Source organism: Medicago sativa, chromosome 7, assembly GCF_051527215.1.
Source record: "Medicago sativa cultivar Bolivia chromosome 7, Bolivia_mono, whole genome shotgun sequence".
Classification (NCBI taxonomy): Eukaryota; Viridiplantae; Streptophyta; class Magnoliopsida; order Fabales; family Fabaceae; genus Medicago; species Medicago sativa.
Window position 1 is genome coordinate 91814629 of NC_140755.1, and position 10779 is coordinate 91825407.

At 30.3% G+C, this 10779-nt stretch overlaps 1 protein-coding gene across 1 annotated transcript; it reads left to right on the plus strand.

The window, feature by feature from the left end:
• Positions 1-6985: 6985 nt before the first annotated feature.
• Positions 6986-10488, plus strand: LOC146910247 (rho GDP-dissociation inhibitor 1-like). The gene is made up of 5 exons (XM_085724272.1): positions 6986-7248; positions 7631-7694; positions 7786-8007; positions 9750-9874; positions 10151-10488. Exons 1-5 carry the CDS (start codon positions 7087-7089, stop codon positions 10217-10219), a joined length of 642 nt encoding a protein of 213 aa, XP_085580398.1. The 5' UTR covers positions 6986-7086; the 3' UTR covers positions 10220-10488.
• Positions 10489-10779: the final 291 nt, after the last annotated feature.

The window sequence follows — 10779 nt, forward strand, 5'->3', positions numbered from 1 at the left end:
GAATAATTGTATGGTTTATACTAAAATACCCTTACTTACTCCTTGATTTTAAATAATTGTATGGTTTTAAAATTTAAATAGTGCATGGGTAGTTGAAGTAATTCTTATTATTTCAGATTACTACTCCTCGGCAGTTGTACTCCTTCTAAATTTTTTAACCCATTTTTTAATTCAATTGTGATAAGTCAATAGTCCCAACTTATTTAATTATTAAAGTGTGTTTTTCAACAAGGGTAAAATTGGATAAAAAGTATTAAAAAATTTAAAACATCAAAAGTTTTGGAATAAAGTTTAAGTTCTAAAACATCAAAAGAAAAGGAATGTAGGGAGTAATATCTATGACCCTTGTGTTTTAAAAGCACACACTCACTCTCATTCAACTTGTTAGATGAGAGGTTGATATTTTAACAAGAAAACGTGAGGGGATTTCGTAGAGATAGAGACAACACACCTCTCATGAATAATTTGTATCCTCTCTGGTGAGCTATACCCTTAGAGCTATAGGGTTAGTCGAACCATATTCCTACTTACTTGTTCAAATACTTAGAAAAAAACATTATTAATTAAATAGTTAATTTTTTTTTTTTGAAAGGTAGTTTTAGAAGGGTAAACATATATTTTTATAGTAAGAAGAACAAGCCCCATCATATTGTGATTAACTAGACCTTGCACCCGTGCTGGCGCACGGGTCATATTGATGGCAAACAAAATATTTAATTATACTGTTAATTCATAATCTATTTGTGCAAATACAATGTTAAAAATAATAATACAACTTAAAAAAAGGGAACAAATCATGCTGGTATATTACAAAAAATTTCCTTGTAAACAACATTGTATTTAGGATGATTTGAATGATTCAAAAATTTGCCGCAATCTAAAATATGAGAACCATCTCCACCATATACTAACAGATACAGGTGTTTCATTTGTTGAAACTGACATTAAATATATGGTAGTTTGTCCACAAAGATTAGTTTTCGAATAGTTGTTCGAAACGAATATCTTAATCATTTTGGATACTCGCCGCTACATAGGGAAACATAGAATTATGATTTGAATAATAACTAACTTGAGATCAGTTATGAATTGACTATGGGTAGATGTCGAAAAATTTTCTTTCCAAGAGAAAAAAGGCAAAGTTTATTTGAATGCATTTTGTGCCTTGTAACTGCAATCTTGGTTTAACAGTCACCGCAATTTAAGATATTAGATGCACTGATGGATAAGATAACATAGTTTCTTAGATTATCTTGCAGTGAATAATTGCATCAGTTCTTGCTTCTTGAAAAATTAGAATATTAGCTAACATATATGAAGTTATGATTGATGGTAATGATGTCATAAGCAATGAGATTATAATAAAGTACGTTGTTCATAGAAGGTTGCTCGGAATGATAACATAATAGAGATCAGTCAGCAATTTACTATACTAAGATGTCAAATAGCGTCATGTTCATCATTAAGTGACAAAGTTTAGCTGAAAATATTATGTGTACTGTAACTACTATGGTTTAACAGTCACCAAACTTTAAAACATAAGCTGAACTGATCGCATGCATTTTGTAGATACAATGAGTTGCAGTGTAAGGTTTTAATCTGATGCTTTTTCCAATCGTATAATTGAGTATGTTGCAGAGAAAATATATTGTCAGTTATCGCTTCACAGAGATTTGGGAAATTAGTTATACTTAACGGATACGAAGTGGTGATACCAGTGTAACTAAATGTGGACCTTTCAATACTCGTGCTCTTTTTCTCTTCAGATTCAAGTAACTATAACTGTGTGGACCTTCATTAGAACCTACAAATTAAAAAAAAAAGTTTAGAACATCAAAAGGTAAGAATTAAAAAAAAAAGTTCAGAACAATCAAAAGGTTTATGTCATTAGATAACAAAATTATAATTGTTCAATTCAGTAGTGTTAGAAGTAATGAAAAAAATAAACAAACTAACCTAACAGGATAAACTCCATTCTTTCTACTGGACAGGACAACAGACATGGGTAAATGCAATATATGAATTAAGTAATAGTAGTTTTAGCACGTTCTACTATAATCACAATGAAACAACTTTTTTATAAGCACAATGAAACAATTGTTCCCCATCTGCAAAATGTGTAGACAAAATTTTATCAAATAAACAATAAAAGATTAACAATCACAACATTCTCATGTCTAGTCCATCTCAAGGAAGTTTGAAAATTGAAAAAACCAAAGAAGACACAATCAAAATAGAGAGTTAACTGAATCAGATGCTACAGGAAATTTATTTGCAAAAGAATGAACATCGGATATCACACAACCATGATTAGAGAAACAGATTACAGAGAACATACATACCTTCTATTAGTTTCTTTCCTACGGACAACATAATTCGAAGTTATTTAATTCCTGAATGATTCAGTTACTCTCAATTTCACAGCAAATCATCTAATACAATAAAAGATAAAGAATCACAGACAAAACAATAGTTGTAACAAATAAAAGCTAAAAAAAAAAACTTAAATATAGATGATAGCAGCAGAAGAGGCATTGGTCTGTTTTCATAACCGCAACCACCACCTGAATTCTTCAACCTGCAGTGGGAAGGGTGAATTTCGTGTTTGTGATTGTGATTTCTGGTGATGCAATTTCACAAAGGTGGGGTCGGAAATTAGGGTTTTCCAACACTTACTTACATACCTGAATCGAAGAAAAGATCTTATAGGAAGAAACGAAAGTACATCAAGGATGAGATCGCTGGAGAAGATCGAGGGGACTGCCGGCGACGGAGTCATTGTCATGGTGGTGATGGTAATGACATGATGAAAGTTGACCGCGGCGACAGTTTGTTAACGGTGAAGACGGTGACGGTTGGTTAGTGATGATTATTTGGTTACTGCACTGATGGTGTGGATAATGAATGGTGATAGTGAACAGAGAAGTGAGAGAGATGGAGATGGAACAATGATAAAAAAATGGTGTATTGAAGTTGAAAAAAAAGAGATACACAGATAAAGTAAAATAGATGGTTTATTTCGATTTTCATATATAAGCATCAGATTGACTATATCATTAGTTGTCGACATGTTTAAACAATGAACAAATTTTTGGAAAAAAGTTACTGTATGAAGGGAAAAAATGGTTGAAAATCACAAGCTTTTGAGTTTAGATTGCGAAGGAGAAAAAATGGTTCAAAACCGTTTGGAAAGAAAGAAAAAAGAATTAATTGGTTTTTAGAAAAGGGAGTTTAATGTTGGATATCATGTAGTGGAAGCCAAATGATATCACAAAAATAGTAAGTGGCTTGGTGGTCAAAATGCTTTGAAGTAACCAACATGTATGGAGAGAATTTTTTTCATAAATATTTTTCAAAACCCTCAAAAAAGGCAGGAGGACACAAAGGTAATTGTGAGATTTGAATTAGGTTTAGGGTTTTCATATTAGGCATGCATTATGAACCTTCGTATTATATATTTAGATTATCTTTCGTGTGAATATTAATAAGGTACCGTTTGACCCGACTTTTTTTCAGCTTCTCTACATTTTTAAGGAGAAGTTAGGCCAAACACAATATCAATAAAATACCTTCTAAAAAAAGTACTTTTTTTAGAATGCATAAAATTGAAGCCAAACACAATATCAATAAAGTACCTTCTAAAAAAAGTACTTTTTTTAGAATGCATAAAATTGAATGAAATGAGCTTTGACCAAAAGTTGTTGAATGCTACTTCAAAAACTACTTCTCGGCAATTTATTTTACAAGCACCTCTCTTCAACTCACACTCGCAACCTTTTCTTTTATGTTTTAATATTATATTTCAATTTGCTTTTTTCTTCCGTTTTATTTTATTTTATTGAACCGGTCCATTTAATTTTTTTTGAAGGAGGGTCCATTTCATATTATTATCTTTTTTTTGAAGGAATTTTATTATCTTTTTATCACTTATATATGTAATTTCAATATCGTTTAATCATTACAACCTCACAAATATTTTTATTTCCTTTCTTCAACCTCGCAAATATATACACACACATATTAGTGTTTAGAGTAATACTTTATGTCTGTTGGTCAGTTTTTTTGTTACGCTAATGCATATAATTTATTTTTAGTGTTGCATAATGCATATAATTATTTTTATAAAATTTTGATTTCAATTAAAAGTACAAGTATAGATGCCTAAAAAAATTACACTTAAATATATTTTGCACTTTTATATTGTAACAAACCGTGCATATCTTTTTTTTATTCAAAAAAATTAAACATATCTTTTTCAATGACACCAACAATGTAACAAATATAATATCATATAATATAAATTCTTATCTTTTTTTTATGACACCAAAAAATATGGTATTCTTATAACGAAATTTGTTATAGAATATAATTGGAAAAGAAAAAACCAACTATTTTGTAATTATTCATGTTATTATTTGAATCTGCTTAAATTATTTCTCCTATTCAAATATTTAACAAGTCCTTTATATATGAAACAAATTTGTATTCATGTTACATAAAATAAACGTCATTGAGTAAATATAGTGTTTGTAAAAAAAAAATATTTTAAACATTTTTTTGTTCAAACAATATTTTAAACATTTTTTTATTTATTATTTAAATTCATAATAAATTCAAAGTTTTATCCCCGTGAACTTAGCTCAGTTAATAGGGACAGTGCATAAAGGTCCGGGGTTCGAACACCGGACACCACCAAAAAATAATAAATCTAAAGTTTTGTAAAACATTTTGCTAAACAACTTTTAACTAAAAAATAGCTTTAAAACTAAAAAAAATAAAGAAACCAAACAGTTTTAACTTCTTTCTTAACGACCTTTATTTTAACTTTATTTTAACTTTGTTTTAAAGTTGCTTTTAATCCGTAAAATAGTCTGGCCAAACAGCCCGTTTGGATTGGCTTATTTTGAGCTTATGTGGGCTTATCTACTCCCATAAGCCTTTTTAAAGGTGTTTGGGTAAATAAATAAAAATAGCTTATCGTAGTTTCATAAGCTGCTTATGCCATATTTTAATAAGCCTAAATTTTCAGCTTACCCTCCGGCTTAACAAGGAGCTTATGAATTTATGTAACCTCCTTCGATTCTCTCTGGAACCACTTTTTCAAAACATATATTTTAATTATAATGTTATTATCTTTGGCGGTGCATGAGTAACAAAATTGCTATATACTTATCTTACTAAAGTAACACACGTAACTAAGTTTTTTTTTTTTTAAGGAAGATTTTTATTATTTTTTTTGTTACGTAACAAAATGAAACTGAATAAAAAAAACAAACTTAACTTATCTTTTTTGGTAACAAACTGTATTTTAATATCTATATTTTTTTTAAGGACGAATATTGATTATACTATATATATATATATATATATATATATATAATTAATATATTATATTAATTATATTATATATATATAATTAATATATTATATTAATTATATTATTCCCTCAAAAAAATTAATATATTATAATATTGTTTTTTACAACTTGATTAATTTTATCAATTTTTTTTTTGATAATTGTGGTTCGATTCTTTGATTTTTTTGTTAAATTAAAAATATTTAAAATTTCAATAATTGCTTATGTAATGTCACATCCAAACACTTCAATTTATGTAAGTACTTTTTAGTGTACATATCCAAACGTAAATAGCTTATTGAGTATAAGAGCTTATGATGTAAGCTCTAGTGCCATAAGCTCTAATGCTATAAGCATCAATATAAGCTGTTTATCCAAACGGGGCCTAAGTATTCTATATTCTAAGAAACTGAAAAATAAACTCTAAACGTTTCTTAGTAAAAAAAACTCTAAATATTACATTTAAGTTAATGTTTCAGTAATATTTTTTATTGGTTTAAAATACCTTAATTTAGTTTAAAATAATTTATTCTAATTCCATGTATTGCTTTTATCAGAGCTACTAGTTTTTTCCCGATAATTAAGAAGCTACTAGTTTTTTTCTTCAATAATTAAGAATTTAATGATGTTAGTCTAATTATGAAGGGTTGAGAAAGACTTAGGTTTTGTTTGCGAGTTTGGAGGGGAGGGGAAGTGAAGACTTTGAGGGGTGGAAAATGAGGGAAAATGGAGAAATCTTTCAAAAAATTTAAAAGAGTGGTTTTTTAGAGAATGATAAATCAATGCATATGATTACTATATTTTTAATTTTAAAATTAATGTAACAACATATATTAAATTTGAAGAATTCATGTAAACCCTCCCAAACCCCCCAAAACTCTCCTCAAATACAATTTTTTAGTTCCCTCAAATGAGGAGGGTTTAGTATTATGAAGAAAAGTTAACCCTCCAAAGCCCTCATCTCCCATTTTCCTTTATTTCTTCCACTTGCTCATTCCTTTTTTCCAAGCCTTCCCCTCCAAACTCACAAACAAAGCCTTATAGTATGTTTGTTTTAGTGGTAGATTCATCACTTTTGCGGCAAAAAACCACGTTGGAGGAAAAATTTGGTTTTTTAGCTTCTCTTAAATCACGGTGGAAGCATATACAAACGCACCCAACCAAACATAGGCTTCTACATGGCTGAGTTTCCAAATTATGGAGAGTCTCAAATATTTGTAGGGACAGAAATATAATTGTTAAGGTATAGGGTAAAAATTTCTTAAAAAAAAATCATTAAAGAAATTTAACTTCTAAATAACTTTTATGTCTCTCAAAAAAAATAACTTTTATGTACTTTGCGTGTATATTATAGAATAAAAAATATGAAAAATCTCAAATTATTCTTTTTTTTTTTGAGAGAGAAAATCTCAAATTATTCTTTACATGGTCATTTTTTATGTGTATATTACGTGATCAATTTAAACAATTAACTTAAATTTAAATTAGTGATAATTAATATTTAAATTAATAGTGCTAGTATTGTGTGATAGGTGTAATGTATGGAAAAGACAAAGCACCGAAAGAAAGGGTCTATGTCAGACGACAGTCCCAAGTGAGAAAAACAAAAGTGAATGTGAATTTGAACATACCATACCACTACTGTTTCTCTCTGTCTTTCTTTGAATACTGTGCCAAAACCCTCCAACCCAAAGACACAGATAACTTGTCACAAGTACACAACACAAGAGATGGAGGGTGGAAAAAAATCACACGAACAAGCTGGTCCATCTTCTGCCATTGACAAAACCACTCACACTTTTCACGTTGCTAGTGAAGACGAGGAAGACGAAGGACAAGTCTTTGTTCCTAGTCCTCTTCTTTCTCTCAAGGAACAGATTGAAAAAGACAAGGTTCTTTATTTCCTTGTTTTTTATTCTGCAATTTGTTCTCAACTCCTTTTTAAATCGTGGGTTTGAGGAAATATTGTATTTTTCTGAATTATTTTAAATTGAATGCTCAAATAAATTGAAATGGTTGCAACCTTTATGCAAAATAGCTCAACTAACTTTCAAGTATTTTCAAATTATTTTTTTATGTTTTTGCAAAATATTTGTTACAAGTAGCCTTGGCTGTATAGTTCTCAATGTATTATTGAATTCAATTAATAATGCAGTATATCCAGGTGGTTTCTTATAGGTTGATTACATCATTGGTTGATAAAGTCACTTCTACTAATAATGTACCGAAATAATGATTATTTTGTATGAATCTGAGGTTAATTGTGTTTTGCAGGAGGATGAAAGCCTAAGGAGGTGGAAGGAGAAGCTTTTGGGTTCCTTGGAAAGTGATTTAGATGGTTTGTTTAAGGACTTATCCTTGTTTGTTTGCGTTGTATAACAATAACGATTTTCGCTTGGGTTTATTTAAGTTGTTTTTTCCTTTGATAGGTCAATTGGATCCTGAAGTAAAATTCCACTCCATTGGAATTCTGTCTGAGGATTTTGGTGAAATAGTTACACCTTTGCCTGTGGAAGAAAATCAGAATGGTCGTACGCTATTCACTCTAAGGGAGGGATCTCGCTACCAGCTTAAGCTACAATTTAGTGTTATGCACAACCTTGTCTCTGGCTTGACTTACTCCAACACAGTGTGGAAAGGAGGGCTTCAAGGTACGCATTTAGTTTTGTTTGTTTTTCCTGCTACTAATTAAACTTGTATATATTGGTTTTTTGTGATTGACTTATATATTTATAGCTATAATTATAAATAATAAAGCATTATTATCCAAAAAGTTGAGGGTCAGGTTTGAAAGACAATCACAATAAACCTAGGATGAAGTTCTGTTTGATTATAGAACCTTAATTTGATAATGTCCAACTTCCAGATAAAATGTCTTTAAAATGTTTGAGAGGAAGTTGGTCATAGTAATGATTATTTGGTCTTTTTATTTTTGAAGGTTTCATTTTTGGTGATCATTAAGATCCTTTATCGGTTTGCTGGTTTAGAGAATTTTTAGGTATTATCGATGCCTTAGGAAGGACAATTGTAACCCCACAAGTGGAAACTAGCTTGTAGAATAGTAAATAGTGTCTGGCAAGGCTTCTTCTCATACCAGAGGTGCTGAATTTTAGTTCGATTTCAGAAGTCCAGCACTTAAACTCCGAGTTAACCCGAAGAAAATAAAGGCTTAAACTACGTTTAATGCTTATGTAAAAAAAAGCTTGTTTTCCTGAGGATTTTAGTTCAATTTGTGCTTCTAAACGAGAACGTAAATTGCACATGGCATTGACAGTTAAATCTCGTTATTGTGTTTATTTGTTGACTCATTGAATCGAATGAGTTTATGACTTTAGATATGTAAATTGGGTCAATTTTCTTATGCTGTTTCTTTGACTCTTTGTTATTTTCTCTGAACCATGCCCAAAATGACGGTGTGGTTTTAGTGTTTTTGTTGAGAATCATGGCATCCATGGAAAAATGGAGAGAAAACTATGAGAAACTTTGTATTGATATTATTGAACAATCTTACAAATGAGAAAGTTACTATAAAAGAGTACATCAAGGCCTATTTATAGGCATCCACTAACTAGTAACTAACACTTCTTATCACTAGCTCTAACTAACTGGATACTTAACTATTAAGTAACAATTACACCAACTACTAACTATTATTATTCTTGACAGTTTTTTCAAAAAATCTAAAATGCAACAGTTGAATGCTAAGATTTTGTAGTGCATAAAACATCAACCTCACTTTTGTAGAACTCAACTCCATAGATGCGTCTAACACCTGAGCTTGAACCCATCTGTAAAGAAGGTGAACACTGAACAGTGTTCTATTGAGTGTCAACTCTCAATCCCCTAACTCTTGGCATAAATCAAGTCTCCAGCCAATAAATGTGAACAAACCACAAACCCGGTGTTGGATGTTTGCACTGAACCCAACAGGACAACAAGGTGAATGAACTCAACTGTGACGAGCTGAGACCTAGGTCCACTGAGCGAAATCCAGCTCCAATGAGGCGAACCAAGTCCCACCTTTCTTCACTCTTTAGTAATTTTGAACCTTGTGATTTGTGCTTTATCCCATCGATTATGAACTTGTTACACTCTGTGTAATAAGTTGTGAACCTATCTTGAGATCGGTGAATCTGTCCATCGATTTTGAATTGTGATGCTATGTTTGTGCATCTAGTTTGGTTTTGTCTGTGAACCCATCTTAGCTTAAATAGTGGTTTGCTTTATTATTAAGTTAGAATTAGAATGTTGAATATATACTATGCACATAGTATTAAATTATGTGTGCATGTTAAATACTATTTGCTGTATCATTTGAGCTTACAACGAGATGACAAGTTTATGTATTTGTTGTATGAAACTTATAAGTTGATTGTACTCTCGAGCTTTTCAGTTGATCAGAGTAAAGGAATGTTGGGTACTTTTGCTCCCCAAAAGGATCCGTATGTATATGCCTTGAAAGAAGACACCACTCCCTCTGGTGCACTTGCAAGGGGTGTTTACTCTGCAAAACTTAAGGTATGGGAATGTAAACGTGCATTCACAATTGGATGTTTTTTATTTTTTATTTTTTATTTTTATGATTTCAATATATATATATATATATATATATATATATATATATATATATATATATATATATATATATATATATAATTTAGCCTTTACTCACCTATTTAGTTGCCCAAGTTGTTAAAATGAATGAATATTGTGTGTTTACTCTGTATATATAGAACAATTGATTCATATTAATGCACAAACTCTTTACTCTTTTGGTTGATGTTTGTTTTACAGTTTGAAGATGATGACAAAAGGTGTCATATGGAACTCAAATATTTGTTCGAGATTAAAAAAAGCGGCTAGTCCCCCAGTTTTCTGTGACATTGTTTTTTATGCATGATTGTATCGTTCTCGTGAAATTCTTGATTCTATTTTGAACATAATTGTCTGATCTGATGATGTTAGTTTGTTTACTAATACACAAAAGATGGTTCAATTGTGAACTTGTGATGGCTTATTGCAAGAACCAAAAAAATTGACTGTATTGAACATTTGCACTACACATGCGGCAGAAAAGTTCCTCTTTAAAATATTTATGAAATGAAGAATTGCAGCTGATTGTGTTGTTTGAACAGACATTTGAAAAATAAATATTATCTTCCAGTTTTAAGTTATTAAATCGACTTAAATTACTGTCAAAAAAATCGACTTAAAATGTATTTTCAAATATAAGAGGAGAAGGAAGGGTAATATAAAAATCTCTTAGAGGAGTGGAGTCTCATTTTCTACAAGATATTTCCCTACGCTCAATAACAAGAATGATCTGCATAGAAAAATAGTAGCAGTCAACTTTTAAAAAACTAAAATACTATGTTTTCCAATGCAAAATTGCTCATTTTGAGTTCCTTAACACATGTCCTTAG

Excerpts from the sequence above, each read along its gene's own strand:
- LOC146910247 (XM_085724272.1), top strand. The coding sequence starts at position 7,087 with ATGGAGGGTGGAAAAAAATCACACGAACAAGCTGGTCCATCTTCTGCC. Across the intron at positions 7,249-7,630 it reads AACAGATTGAAAAAGACAAG|GAGGATGAAAGCCTAAGGAG; the intron begins GTTCTTTATTTC and ends TGTGTTTTGCAG. Across the intron at positions 8,008-9,749 it reads GTGGAAAGGAGGGCTTCAAG|TTGATCAGAGTAAAGGAATG; the intron begins GTACGCATTTAG and ends CGAGCTTTTCAG.